This window comes from Mauremys reevesii, linkage group 5, assembly GCF_016161935.1.
Source record: "Mauremys reevesii isolate NIE-2019 linkage group 5, ASM1616193v1, whole genome shotgun sequence".
NCBI classification, from domain to species: Eukaryota; Metazoa; Chordata; order Testudines; family Geoemydidae; genus Mauremys; species Mauremys reevesii.
The window spans coordinates 115,068,682-115,084,706 of record NC_052627.1 but is presented as its reverse complement, the minus strand read 5'-3'; the positions used below and the strand labels follow the sequence as shown (position 1 = coordinate 115,084,706).

At 40.5% G+C, this 16,025-nt stretch overlaps 1 protein-coding gene across 8 annotated transcripts in view; it reads right to left on the bottom strand.

The window, feature by feature from the left end:
• Window positions 1–16,025, bottom strand: part of KIAA0232 (KIAA0232 ortholog) — a 104,005-nt gene that overhangs the window by 50,858 nt on the left and 37,122 nt on the right. For all 8 annotated transcript variants that reach the window (XM_039540133.1, XM_039540130.1, XM_039540135.1 and 5 more), the window contains one exon: window positions 4,708–4,845. In XM_039540133.1, the coding sequence (XP_039396067.1) occupies window positions 4,708–4,755 (48 nt within the window). In that variant the 5' untranslated portion in view covers window positions 4,756–4,845. The remainder of the gene's footprint in view (window positions 1–4,707; window positions 4,846–16,025) is intronic.

Genomic DNA, 16,025 nt, shown 5'->3' with positions numbered 1-16,025 from the left:
AGGTGGTATTGGGCTGTTAGAAATACAGTCCCGTCCTGATAATGCCTACCACCACCAGATAAAGATAGTTAAAGTAAACTTAACATAGCATCCTGTCTGGCAAGAAATCACTTCTCAATAGTTGTGGTTGTGAAACCCTCATTTCTGCATGTTTTATCTTTATGGCCCCCACTTTCTATTGTTAATCTGTCTGGTTCTCTAATTGTTTTTGTCTGCTGTATAATTAATTTTGCTAGGTGTAAGTTAATTAGGGTAGTGGGATATAATTGGTTAGAGACTTATGTTACAATATGTTAGTACTGGTTAGATTGGTTATGGTACAGCTAAGAATATTACTATATAAATTAGGGGCAAACAGGAAGTAAGTTGGGATTCAAAAATAAGGAAAAAGGAACTTGGATTTAAGCTTGCTGCAAGTTCACCCCAATTAACATTGAATTGTTTGCACCTTTGGACTTCAGGTATTGTTGCTCTCTGTTCACCCTCCCAGGGAAGTGGGAGAGTGAAGAAATAAGCCCTCTAACATAGACAAGTGGCATGGGCTTATTGCAGGAATTGCAGGGTTTGAACCCTTGGGACCAAGGCAAGCCCCGAGTTGCCAAGGTGAGATAGGCAGTCGGGGTGGAGGGCAGTTTTCCCTCTAATTTTTATCACCCATGTGCAGAATGAATGTTATGTGCACCAATATGGAGGTGATATATGGGTGTGCATAACAAAATTCATGTGGTGGGGGTGGGTCCAAGGGATTTGAAGCATGGGAGGGGAGCTCAGGGCTGGGGCAGAGGGTTGGGATGCAGGGCGTGAGGTTTCCGGCCCGGGGGGTGTGTGTGCACGGGCTCTGAGGTGGGGGCCGGGAATGAGGGGTCTGGAGTGCAGGCGGGTGCTCCGGGGCTATGGCGGCGAGAGAAGACTCTCCCCGCTCTCTCTCCCCGCAGAAGAACCTGGTTGTGAGAGGGGGAGTGAAGGAGAAGCATCTCTCCCCACCTCAGCAGCTCTGGGGCTGCAGGATAGGCGCCCCTTCTCCGGCCCCAACAGGTACAGGCTGGGTTCGAGCATGGGGAGGGCCACCCTGGCCGCACCTGGGGCTGGGCCAGGCCACCCCGGTCGGTTCAGGCCGCAGCAGAGTTGGGAGCCGGTGGAGGGCTGCCCTAGCATGTCTAGGCTGCCCTGGCCACAGCATGTCTGGGCAGCCCCAGCAGGTTCACTTACACTGGCCTCTCAGCGCCATGGTTGCTCATCTGAACCTAAAAGGACAAATGTTTTTCCCCCTTCCTAAGCTCTGCTCCATATATTTAGTACATTTTTAATTTGCATAGAGTTTTTTGCAGTGTTTTGTTAACAAAATTCTATTGTGCTGAAAATAATTCACCTTTATTAGCTCCCAACATATGCTGCAGAATGCCTATGTGTACTGAAAGCGCCCACTTGTTCTAAAAGTTTGACAACAACTCATAGGATGAGTGACAAAGTGTAATAATCATCAGTGTAGTAACATCACAAAATTAAAAGTTGCATTGAGAGGGTTTTATTCATAGATCTACACCACGCACCACACAATTCCTAACAGGTCCCAAAACAATTTAACCAGGTGGAGCACAATAAACCAAAATACATCACTGTAAAGCCTGCTTGAGCTGTACAGCTCTGCGTTAAGCTCTTCTAATAGCCCTTGTATCCGACTGTTCAAATTCAGCAGACAGCCACTCCCACCTCCACCCCAGCAGCAACTTTCCCCCTCTGCTTCACAGATATAATGCAGGACACAGCAGGCAGTTATAACCATTGCAATGACTGTCAGATCCAATCTTGTGAGTAAACAACACCAGCATCCATTCAATCTACCAAAGCACATTCAATTGTCTTTCTGTACTTGCTGAGCAGGTAGTTGAAACTGTCCTTGCTGCTCCCCCAAGATCACTATTGGCATTTCAACATCACCACTGGTAATCTGGCAGTCAGGAAACAAAGTTCCTGCTTGTAACTTTTTGAACAGATCTGTGTTCTTAAAGATGCGAGTGTCATGCATCTTCCCTAACCAGGGAATGTTGGTGAAGCATCCCCAGCGATCCACCTACACTCGCATAACCATAGAAAGAAAAGTGGCCCTTTCTGTTGATGTACTCTATGACAAGGTGGTCTGGTGCCAAAATATGGATATGATTGCCATCTCTTGCTCCACTGCAGTTTGGGAATCCCACTGCTGCAAATGCATCCACTATATCTTGCACCTTGCCGAAAGTCACACTCCTGAGTAGCTGGAGATAATTAATGGCCCAGTATACTTGCATGACAGCAGCCCCCACAGTGGATTTTCCAATTCCAAAATGGTTTCCCACTGACCAGTGTTGCAAGTTTCCACAGTGCAATTGCCACTTACTTCTCCACTGTCAGTGCAGGTCTCATTCTGTGGGCTGGGGCAAACTCTGCACCCAGATCCAGGAATGGGGGCTTGTATAACCAGAAGTTCTGCTGTCACTGTCTGCCAATCCTGCATTATGATGCAATCCCCGCAGTCAGTGCTCATTTACTGGGTCCAGAAGTGGCGTTTCACAATCTGCCGCTGCTCCATGAATGCCACCAATCACCTTGAACTGGTTCTCGCTTTGTCCCACAGCCATCTATCCTCCATTAAATTGTCATGTTCCCTGCTGATTCTGTTTCCTCTTCAGCTCTGCGAGTGCATCCTGTACTTGCAATGCTGCTAACAACAGTGGAGAGCTGTGCAGGCTCAATGCTTCTGTCAAAGATAGTGGACAACGAGGAGGGCTGCATGGGTTCGTGGCATTTTTTTAAAAAGTGCAAAAGTTATGAGATACAGATGACACTATGGGATGGAGAAAGTTGCATGTTTGGAAACTGTTCCCAGTCACCCTGAGAAACCTATTTCTGCCCCACCGTGCACTGCCAAATCTTCCCAAAAGACCATGCGCTGGATAGTGGCAAGTTGCAAACTGGGATATCTACCCATGGCGCACAGCACTGTGCATCAATACAAGCACTCCTGGTGAGTACACAGAGCACTGACGAAAGGAGCCAAGTATACACACGCAAAAGCAATATACTAAAACTGCAGCAGCTTTATGTCAACCTAACTTACTTTGGAAAAAGTTTGTAGTGGAGACATGGCCTAAAATGAATGAGGTCCCTCAACATGAGGTACAGTAATGAGATACAATATGTTAATACAATATTGTCATAATGCAACATTTTAAACAATTAGAATAGTGGTCAAAAATCAAGTCAATTACCAGTAGGTCTTATTCACAGAGGGCACTTTAAAGGCTTTCAGAGTTAAAATACTTGAAAAGTAAAACCAACTTTGAAGCCCTACTTGTTCTCATGTAGTTTCTAATCTTTAAAGTGCACCAGGCTGAGCCATGAAAACAATCACTCTGCTAGCAGACATTACTTTTATGATTACATATCTTCTTTTCTCTCAGGACATTTACATGAGATTGCCATCTCCTCAGCATCTCTTTTCAAACTGGTAATTATACTCCTTACTAGTCTTTTGGACAAGAAATTCAAAGTGTGTTCACAACAGCTATGTTACTGCTTTCCTCATCTTAGTAGTATGGACTTCTCTGTCAGAAAACTAGTTGCATGGCACTTACGTCCTCTCACACATTTTGACTATCACCAGCAATTATAGTGAAATATTCAGATGAACATGGAGAACTGGAGGCATCAACGTTTGTCTTACAAGTAAACAGATCCACCCTAGCAGTTATTTTATCACATGTACACACACGAGATTTTTTGAACTTTACATCACCCATCCACATTCTCACATGCACTCACTAACAGGTGCTATAAACTGTTTGGTCTTCTCCTGTTAAAAATATTTAATACAGAAGATGTCCAGTCTCTACCAACCCTGATGAAGGGGCAGCCTTTTGAAACATTTCAATTTCCTTGACTTGTGGATGTACTCTCCCTCTATACACACACACACACACGGTCCTGGGACTTCCTTTTCTGTTAGAGATGAATATTTAAATGTTAAACTTAACAGAAAAATAATATATAAAATCTGATTTTCTACTAACAATTAGGAAACTAATTAGCAAGTATTATACACCCATTTTAGCAATTTATGATTATAAAATAAGAAAATAAAGAATGGCAAACATAAATAAAAACAAAATAAATGGATCCATCTCTTGTTTCAATTACACCCTCCACTCTCAGAGACAGAACCACCAAGCAATTCCTTTCTTGTTCATGGAAATGACATGAGAGATCAGGGACACTGCTCCCCACTGGAAAAAAAACAAAACAAAAAAAAAAAAACACAGCCATGAATGCTCTTTGAGTGTTAGAGCCGGCTAGTCCTTTCCCCAGTGCTGGTGTATATCCTTAACTACAAAGCGAAACTTAAGATTTTTTTAAAAGTGTCATTATGTAAGTCTACTGCTATATAGGCAGTGCAGAGACTTCAGAAGTGTCTGGGGCCTGGGCAAGAACAACTGAGGCTTGTAGATAGAACAACATGTCACACAGTATATACTATAGAAGGCTTAAATAGATGACTAATTCTGTACCCAGATTTCATACATCATACAGAGACATAAAGAGCTCTCACAGAAACCTAAGGCAACTAATTAAACAATTTAACTCAAGTAAGAAGTCCACTTATTAAAAGGCTAAACACCTTAAGTTAATATAGCCAGTTCTGAAGAGCATTACTAAACAATCCAAACTTACTTCATCAGAAGCAGAGCGAAGACACTGGACAGCTGCCTGTTTTTTCATTTCCTCTAGTGTTAGATCAGAACACTTTTTCTTACTCTTTCCCCATTTCTTGTAAGCTCCTTTTTCACAGCCCAGGAAGATGTCATTCTCCTAAAATAAGTTAAAGGAAAAAGGATCAAAATTAACTGAAAGAAGATTTCATTAAACATAATTTATAACACTTATATAATCCTCTCAACACCCACATGAAACGAGTAGACAGCTATCATTTCAGATCTGAGAAAATAGAGGTATAGAGAAGTTTGTCTCCCAATACCTCGCTTAGTCCACTAGACCAGGGGTCAGCAACCTTTCAGAAGTGGTGTGCCGAGTCTTCATTTATTCACTCTAATTTAAGGTTTGACACACCAGTAATACATTTTAAAGTTTTTAGAAGGTCTCTTTCTGTAAGTCTACACATACAACAGTAGTTTAGTTATATATTAAAGTAAATAAGGTTTTTAAACATTTAAGAAGCTTCATTTAAAATTAAATTAAAATGCAGAGCCCCCGGACTGGTGGCCAGGACCTGGGCAATGTGAGTGTCACTGAAAATAAGTCACAGATTGCCTACCCCTGCACTAGACCATGCTGCTTCTTGAGACTCAGGATATACCTACACTGCAATCTCAACGGTGACTGCAGCAAAGGTAGAGATACCTTTGCTAACTTTACCAGCACTAGCATGGCTAAAAATAGCAGACCAGGTTTCACCATGGGCTAGGAATGCAAGTAAGTACTCTCAATCCTCAGCCCTTGTACAGTCTACACTGCCACATCTACACTATAGCTATTTTTAGCTATATCAGCACAGGTAAGTCTACCCTTGCAGCCATCACACTTTGGATTGCAGTGCAGACATACCCTTAGTTGCGTGAAATTGACTGATACCTCATTGAAAAATATCTTCCCCTACAATACTTTAAAGGAAAATTTACAAATTTCAAATAAGCTTTTAGCAACCATTTGCTGTGAAGCTGTTCCATTAACTGTTAAAGCAATGAGAATAAACATCTGGAACTGACATCAGATAAGTTGGGGAAGACAAGGGGGCAGAAACAGTGCTGATGTACAATATTATAGCCTACATTTTAAAATGCTTTCTTTCCTTAACATTAATTTGTATCTTTTTTTAATTCTCAACTATTTACGCTTCATGAAACAGATACTTAGAATGATCTTTAATAGCCTATGTCAACCCATTTTTATGTTTACTCCAGGTTACATTTCACTACTTGTATTATCTTATAGTTAAGGCTACATTTTAGTCACGGGTATTTTTAGTAAAAGTCACCGACAGGTCACCAGCAGTAAACAAAAATTCACGGCCCATGACCTGTCCATGACTGTCCTGGCCAATGGGAGCTGTGGGGGTGGTTGCCTGCAGGCAGAGGCAGCGCACAGAGCTGACTGGCCATGCCTCCATCTACCAGCTGAGTGAGGGGGATGTCGCCACTTCTGGGGAGCCCCCCAGGTAAGCACCGCCCAGAGCCCGCCTCACCCCGCTCTGTGCCCCAGTCCCCTCCCACACGCAAACTCTGCTGCTCCTGGGTGGGGAGTGCGGGGGCCCGAGACTGTCCCAGCAGCAGCTGATGGACCGGGTCCAGGAGCTGCCTAAGCTGCCCTGAGCCAGGCGCACCGGCTGCTGCAGAAGTGACAGAACACACAGATAGTCATGGAATCTGTGACTTCTGTGACCTCCATGACAAACTCACAGCCTTATAGTTCTGTCCCTGTTTAACACATGCTACTAAGTAAATATTTTCTTTTATCACTTAAACGCTAAGGAAAAACTTAATACTTTTGCTACAGACTAACTTCATTTTCCAGTGTCTCACAACTTCACATTTGACTGTGACAATCAGGGTCCAGACACTTCTAAGGGAGAACAGGGGGTCTCTGAATCCCAAAGAATAAGCAACTGACTCAACTGGTTGCATGTAATGTCATTGTGTACAAAATTGCATCAAGTAAGGTCTTTTATGAAAGCTTGTAACGTTCTGAAATTGATGGCCACTGGCAGATCTGTATACAGGTTATGGTCATGAATATATCTAAAGAATGTGTGCGTGTAGCTGCATCACCAGAGAGAGAAATTGTAACTATGATGCAACTATAGCATCACCTCACAACATGGGTAATGTAGCTATCAGGCAGCAAGACACCCCTCCGGCAGGGGCAAAGGCGGGGGAGGAGAGCAACAAGCATGTGGACAAGGGGGATCCAGTGGATATAGTTTACTTAGATTTTCAGAAAGCCTTTGACAAGGTCCCTCACCAAAGGCTCTTAAGCAAAGTAAGATGTCATGAGATAAGAGGGAAGGTCCTCTCATGGATTGGTAAGTGGTTAAAAGATAGGAAACAAAGGGTAGGAATAAATGGTCTGTTTTCAGAATGGAGGGAGCTAAATAGTGGTGTCCCCCAGAGGTCTGTACTGGGACCAGTCCTATTCAACATACTCATAAATGATCTGGAAAAAGGGGTAAACAGTGAGGTGGCAAAATCTGCAGATGATACAAAACTACTCAAGATAATTAAGTCCCAGACAGACTGCAAAGAGCTACAAAAGGATTTCTCAAAACTAGGTGACTGGGCAACAAAATGGCAGAAGAAATTCCATGTTGATAAATGCAAAGTAATGCACACTGGAAAACATAATCCCAACTATATGTATAAAATGATCGGGTCTAAATTAACTGCAACCAGTCAAGAAAGATTTTGGAATCATTGTGGATAGTTCTCTGAAAACAACCACTCAATGTGCAGTGGCAGTCAAAAAAAAAAAAAAAGAACAAAATGTTCGGAATCATTAAGAAAGGGATAGATAATAAGACAGAAAATATCACATTGTCTCTATATAAATCCATGGTCCACCCACATCTTGAACACTGTGTGCAGATGTGGTCGCCCCATCTCAAAAAAAATACACCTCTACCCCAATATAACATGAATTTGGATATAACACTCCGGCGGATCAAAGCAAGTTCGATATAACATGGTTTCACCTATAATGCGGTAAGATTTTTTGGCTCCCGAGGACAGCATTATATCAGGGTAGAGGTGTATATTGGAACTGGAAAAGATTCAGGAAAGGACAACAAAGATGATTAGGGGTATGGAACGGCTGCCATATGAGGAGAGATAATAAGACTGGGACTTTCCCGTTTGAAAAAGAGACAACTAAGGGGGGGATATGATAGAGGTCTATGAAAACATGACTGGTGTGGAGAAAGTAAATAAATGTCACACAAGAACTAGGGGCACCAAATGAAATTAATAGGCAGCAGGTTTAAAACAAAAGGAAGTATTTTTTCACACAATGCACAGTCAACCTGTGGAACTCTTTGCCAGAGGATGTTGTGAAGACAAAGACTATAACAGGATTCAAAAAATAACTAGATAAGTTCATGGAAGATAGTTCCATCCTGGCAATTAGCCAGGATGGACAAGGGTGGTGTCTCTAAGCCTTTTTTTGCCAGAAGATGGGAATGGGCGACAGGAGATGGACCACTTGATTACCTGTTCTGTTCATTCCCTCTGGGGCACCTGGCATTGGCCACTGTCGGAAGACAGGATACTGAGCTAGATGGACCTTTGGTCTGACCCAGTATGGCCATTCCTATGTTCTTATGATTTCTAAGCCAATACTTTATAGGAAACCAATTTCAAATACCCATCCACTGTTCAGCCAGGAAGAGAACAGTGGACCATTCGAGTTAATGGGAAAACACTGAAACAACTTGAAAATGTAAAGAAAATCACAGCCTTGGAAAACTAAGAAAGAAGGGAATTCTTCCCACCCTGAATAACTGAGTCACAAAGACAAGAGAAAAGACATTTTAAAAACAGGCTTAGGTCTGGGTTTTTAATCCAAAAACCGAGGGCCAACATCTAAGCAGGGTATAGTCCGTGAAACAGTGGATCCCCTATAGGACAGAGGGGCCATTGGGAAACTGTGCAGAGGCAATTCGTAACTTGTATTAGAAAAGGGAATTTAAGTAACGTACAAGTGTAAAGCCCAAGTCTTTCTGTTTATTTTCTGTGTAACTTGTACGTGTTTGCTTTTCCTTACTATTTCATCTTTGAATCTATGCTTTTTCTATTAAGGTTTTTTTTACTTCTATCCCAAATAGGTCTCTGTTGTGCAAACTGTGAGGAGTGTATCCCAAAAATGAACTGATAATGGGGAGGGAGGGGCTTTTTTACATCTTCAGGGGTGATGAGCCTGCCAGGAGAATTAGGTTGGCGGAAGCTAGGGTGAGATCTTAATGGTCTTAAGCTTGCTACTGGTATTAGGGTCTGAGCCATAGCAGCATAACAATAAGACACTCAGGGTTACAAGGCAGGGGCTGACAGAACCCTTAATGGTCTGGGTGAGCCCCAAAATGTCAAAACGGAAGGACAGTCTATTTTGCAAATGAAAAAAGTCACTCCACCCTTACTCAAATCTGCTGTTTGTTCAAATATAATCACTTCCATTAAAAAGTAAAAACTGTTACAAAAATGTTAAAGTTGAACACTCAAAAGTCAAGAAATGTCAAAAATAAGGTTTCATGGGGACCCTTAATTCTACCCTCTCGTACAGCAATGTGGTCTAACCACCTCATCACACAGTATTTGTGGCAGAGGAGTTGGCTGATGAGATTGTAGAGCCATTGGCCATCATCTTTGAAAAATCATGGCGATGGGGGAGGTCCCGGATGACTGGAAAAAAGCTAATGTAGTGCCCATCTTTAAAAAAGGGAAGAAGGAAGATCCAGGGAACTACAGGCCAGTCAGTCTCACCTCAGTCCCTGGAAAAATCATGGAACAAGTCCTCAAGGAATCAATTCTGAACCACTTAAAGGAGGGGAAAATGATCAGGAACAGTCAGCATGGATTCACCAAGGGCAAGTCATGCCTGACTAACCTAATTGCCTTCTATGATGAGATAACCGGTTCTGTGGATGAGGGGAAAGCAGTGGATGTACTATTTCTGGACTTTAGCAAAGCTTTTGATACAGTCTCCCACAGTATTCTTGCCAGCAAGTTAAAGAAGTACGGGCTGGATGAATGGACGGTAAGGTGGATAGAAAACTGGCTAGATGGTCGGGCTCAACGGGTAGTGATCAATGGTTCCATGTCTAGTTGGCAGCCGGTATCAAGTGGAGTGCCCCAAGGGTCGGTGCTGGGGCTGGTTTTGTTCAATATCTTCATTAACGATCTGGAGGATGGTGTGGACTGCACCCTTAGCAAGTTTGCAGATGACACTAAACTGGGAGGAGTGGTTGATACGCTGGAGGGTAGGGATAGGACACAGAGGGACCTAGACAAATTAGAGGATTGGGCCAAAAGAAATATGATGAGGTTCAACAAGGACAAGTGCAGAGTCCTGCACTTAGGACGGAAGAATCCCATGCACTGCTACAGACTAGGGACCGAATGGCTGGGCAGCAGTTCTGCAGAAAAGGACCTAGGGGTTACAGTGGACGAAAAGCTGAGTATGAGTCAACAGTGTGCCCTTGTTGCCAAGAAGGCTAATGGCATTTTGGGTTGTATAAGTAGGGGCATTTCCAGCAGATCGAGGGATGTGATCATTCCCCTCTATTCAGCACTGATGAGGCCTCATTTCATAGAATCATAGAATATCAGGGTTGGAAGGGACCTCAGGTGGTCATCTAGTCCAGCCCCCTGCTCAGAGCAGGACCAATTCCCAACTAAATCATCCCAGCCAGGGCTTTGTCAAGCCTGACCTTAAAAACCTCTAAGGAAAGAGATTCCACCACCTCCCTAGGTAACCCATTCCAGTGCTTCACCACCCTCCTATTAAAATAGTTTTTCCTAATATCCAACCTAAACCTCCCCCACTGCAACTTGAGACCATTACTCCTTGCTCTGTCATCTGCTACCACTGACAACAGTCTATATCCATCCTCTTTGGAATCCCCTTTCAGGTAGTTGAAAGCAGCTATCAGTATTTGCTGGGCACAAACTAGAAAATGAGCCAAAAGACTCCCTACACTCATACTACAGCAACTGGTCCCAGCCTAGGGCTCAGTCATTTGGAGTACTGTGTCCAGTTTTGGGCCCCACACTACAAGAAGGATGTGGATAAATTGGAAAGAGTCCAGCGGAGGGCAACAAAAATGATTAGGGGGCTGGAGCACATGACTTATGAGGAGAGGCTGAGGGAACTGGGATTGTTTAGCCTGCAGAAGAGAAGAATGAGGGGGGATTTGATAGCTGCTTTCAACTACCTGAAAGGGGGTTCCAAAGAGGATGGATCTAGACTCTTCTCAGCGGTAGAAGATGACAGAACAAGGAGTAATGGTCTCAAGTTGCAGAGGGGGAGGTTTAGGTTGGACATTAGGAAAAACTTTTTCACTAGTAGGGTGGTGAAGAACTGGAATGGGTTACCTAGGGAGGTGGTGGAATCTCCTTCCTTAGACGTTTTTAAGGTCAGGCTTGACAAAGCCCTGGCTGGGATGATTTAGTTGGGTTTGGTCCTGCTTTGAGCAGGGGGTTGGACTAGATGACCTCCTGAGGTCCCTTCCAACCCTGAGATTCTATGATTCTATTTATCAAATATAATATATATTCCCCATCTGTGATAATTACATCAGTAACTTAAATTAAAATTAATTATACAGATGTTAATTGTCTCAAAAACAAACATGGAAAATTCAGACTTATGGTTAAACTTAAAAGAAAACTAAACATGTTGAGGTATAGAAATTCACAGTTATGTCCCACAAACAACCTTAACTCTGCCCTATAGTGATAGCATAAAGCAATCAGGACAATGAAAGTTTGATTAAATTCAAATAATTTCTGAAGATAGATTTTTTCATCCCCATGGGGAAAATTTTCTTGTTTTTCTTAAATTAAAAATGTCATGCACGAATCCACTATATTCCCCTGAATGCATGCACACACCCCAGATGCCCCATCCCTCTTCCACTCATTACATTCTTGAACATGGATGGGTACTCACACAATTTCCCTCCCTCCCTGTTTGGCAGATGGAGTGCAATTAATATTTTTGACAAAAACATTTAGGATTAATGGTCATTTTTTTCTGTTATTTTTAATAACAAAGATTTTCTTTCTGCAAAGGCTGGCACACATTTTCCTCAGAGAAACCCAAAGAACTGGTGGCTTTCAGAATGCCTACCACTTTCCATTCCTCTTAATGGACTGCCCTCACACAAGAGGGCTAGGGACTGCCCTCACACAAGAGGCCTTCTTTCAAATTGCCACCCTCTCCCATATTTCCAAACTGGAATGAAGACAACCAGCTCTCAGGGAAGATAATTGTCTCCTATGCTGTCAGGAGGCAGAGAGAAATGAAGGTGAAGAGAGTAGCCATCTTTGGAAAGGGCAGTTTATGGTCTCAGTTCTATTAAGAACAAAAGGAAATGACTCCCTTTTTGACAGAGGGACTTTTTTGAGAGTTTCTCAAAAGGAGAACCCTATTCATCTGTCTCTGCTGAAGCAGAGACTTTTGGTTCTAAAGAACAACCGGGAAAAGTTACCAATAATTCCTATAAAAAACACAACATTTTTCTAATGTATGCACAACATTTCAGTAAGTATTAACTATATGAGAATTACGAACAGTCTGAGTTATTCCATTATTAACATCGTTAATGAAAAAAACATTTTAGGTTACTAAAAAGTTTGAGAGACCATTTTTAATTAATTTTAACTAACAAAACATTTATTGAAGTAACTTGTAAATTCTTAGAATATTCTTGTTATACTCAATAAATACTGAAATTTTGGAAAGAATATGTTAATTTGTATACATGGTAAAGAAGCTGAATTCCTGCTTTAAGTACAAGACTCAACTCAGTCTTAAATATGGAGCTGCAATTGGTACCTCCCTAATATCAACAAATTGTTTCTGTAACCTGGGGTACTCAAATAGAAACTTGTAAAAAAACCAAAACAAAAAACAACTTCATTCTATATAGCCTATGATTCCTGCAAATTTTCATTATTACTTCATGTTATACTTTATAAATTAAGTATTGTGCAAGAATAATTAGTGGCATATTTTTCATATGTGCTTTTCATCTCTAGCACATGCAGCACTAAAAAAAATTACTGTTTACCTAAGGTTGTAAATATAATGATTTTTTTTCTACAAGATAGAATATAGTCTTTCATTACATCATAAATACTAATTCATATGCACAAGAGTGCAGAGTGAAGAGTGTTCAACCTTAACTTTGTCACTTTCTGATTTTTGAACACAATGATTTTTTATGGAAATTCCTACTTTTTGAAAGAACAACTCACTCCCTAACATGGAAATGTTTTGCCAGACAATACCTTTCCACCTTATCAGAGACAATAACTTTTGTGGAACTGCAGATTTATATTGCTCTATCCTCATTCACCGTACCTCTTGCTCAAACACAGGCATTCTCTATCCCAGCACTCTAGACAAGATGCAGAGTGTGTTATGGAAACTCTGTCCCCATCACATATTATTTTCAATGAAATCAGGCTCCCCAATGCTTCATCTGGGAATTTTAATGCACTCAGCACAGAATTTTCAGTATTGAAAACACACACAATCTCAATTTCTCAATGCATAACTAAGTTTGCCACCTCATAAGGCAGACACTTCACAAAACTTTAAGTGTACAAAATGCACTACATATGCAAGAAGTAAACTTTTGAAAGGCTTAGTACTCTCAAATCAAAATTTACATTTACCAGACCTGAAGAAGAGCTCTGTTGAGCTCAAAAGCTTGTCTGTTTCACCAACGGAAGTTGGTCCAATCAAAGGTATTACCTCACCCGCAAGAACACTCTGGCAACACTTGGCAGGGAAACTGTCTTTCCACACAAAGCTATTTTGGACACCAGACACATTTTTTAAAAAATAATGTATAAGATATTTTTAAATAATGAAGAAAAATACTTTCTATCCCTCTTCAATTTTTGTTTGCAAACACATTGGAACCATTTTGAATGAATTAAAAAAAAAAAGACGACGACACCCCTTGGGGTGCCAGGCACTTCATCTAATATAAAATATACAGCTCAGAATGGGATACACTCCTCTAGAAAATCCTCTCTGCCCTCCAAGTCTTTTAAGTAGATTAAAATGGAGTACTGATCAGTGACATCTGTTAGTTTAGGAATAGCACCAGGATGGATTGATTTAAATCAAAGTGATTTAAATCAAGGTTTCTTATTTGCTGATTTAAATCATGATTAAATTCATTTATTTTAATTTATTTTATTTTTTTTGCATTTGAAGTTCTTTTCCTAAAGAAAGTTTGATTCCAATTACACGGTATAATTTGCTATTTCTGTTTTGCTACCAAGAGGATACATTATGTCTATACACACTCATTTAAGCAATTACGTACCTTAATATACATTTATTTAATGTCTTGTTGTTGTTGTTTTTTTTAAGAAAATGGTGAATGATGCATTTCTTGTCTACTAAATGATTATAAATTTTTTTGCTCATGATTTATGTAAAGCTGCATTTGGATAGAAGCTGGAATTAAAATGCACAAAATTAGCATTTTAAATTTTTTTTTATTAAATAAAACTACTTTAAATGTGCTGGATATATAAAATTGTTTATCAAAATATAAAAATAATTTATTCAACAACTGAAGTTTTTACTGTAGTCAGTAAATTGAACTGATTGTTCCTGGTCATCAATGTTCTTCAAAATTTTAGAACTAGAAGATACTAACTCCACACATAGTTCTTATTCAGACTGGAAGAGAAAAACAAGCTTTCCTGCTTTTTTTTTTTTTTTTAAAAAGTTCCAATCACTTTCTTTACTTTACATAAACTAGTATTGAACTGAATTACTGGAATAAACTGAAATTGAGAAAATATTCTCTCTGCACCTGCAGAAGAGGCTGCTGCAGTCAAAATCTGGTTCCAAATGCTTAGCCAGTGACTTCCACCAGTTGACTGAACTGACTTTCTTTAAAACTTTAGCAGTAAACATGTACTGCCTGGACATTAATTTATTAAAATAATTTAACTTAAATATAGTAAATGTAGGCCTTAATCTAGGTGATCATAATCTGATTTTTTTTAATCTTTATTTTTTTTTTAAATCCATTTTTATCCAGCCTGAATAGTACTCATGGATCAGTGATTAAAAGATAGGAAACAAAAGGTAGAAACAAGTTGACAGTTTTCACAATGGACAAAGGTAAACATAGCAGGGTCCTGCAAAGATCTGGACTGGAACTAATACTGTCCGATATATTAGTATATGATCAGAACAAAGGAGTAAACAATGAGGTGGCAAAGTTTGCAGGCAATACTGAGTTATTCAAGATAGTTAAATGAAAAGCTGACTGCAAAGGGATCTCACTAAACTGGGTGATTGAGCAACAAAATGGCAGATGAAATTCAATGCTGATAAATGCAAAATAATGCACATTGGAAAACATAATCCAACTATACATATAAAATGATGAGGTCTAAATTAGCTGTTACCACTCAAGGAAAAGATCTTGAAGTCATTGTGGATAGTTCTCTGAAAACATCTGCTCAATGTGCAGCAGCAGTCAAAATACAAAATAAAACAGAAAATATCATGCCACTACATAAATCCATGATACACCCACACCTTGAATACTGCATACATTTCAGGTTGCCCTATTTCAAAAAAGATATACTGGAATTGGAAAAGATACAGTGAAGGGTAACAAAAATGATCAGGGGTACGGAATAGCTTCCATACATAGAGGAATTAAAAAGACTGGGACTGTTCATCTTCGAAAAGAAAATGTCTAAGGAGGGATCTGACAGAGGGCTATAAAATCATGAATGGTGTGGAGAAAGCAAATAAGGAAGTGTTATTTATTCATTCAATAACACAAGAACCAGGGGTCACACAATGAAATTAATGGGCAGTCGGTTTAAAACAAACAAAAAGTACTATTACTCACAAACACACAGTCAACCTGTAGAACTCATTGCCAGGAGATGATGTGCGGGTCAAAAGTATAACTTGGTTTGAAAAGGGATTAGTTAAGTTAATGGAGGATAGGTCCATCAATGACTATTAGCCAAGACTGTCAAAGACACAACTCCATGCTTTGGGTATCCCTTAACCTCTGACTGCTAGAAGCTGGGACTCGATGACTCAATAAATTGCCCTGTTTGGTTCCTTCCCTCAGAAGCAGATGGCACTGGCTACTGTCAGAAGACAGGCTACTGGACTGATGAACCATTTATCTGACCCAGTATGGTCAGTCTCATGTTCACTAACCAATGGGTACAAGATGGCTATTCTTAACTGATCAAGAAAGCGCA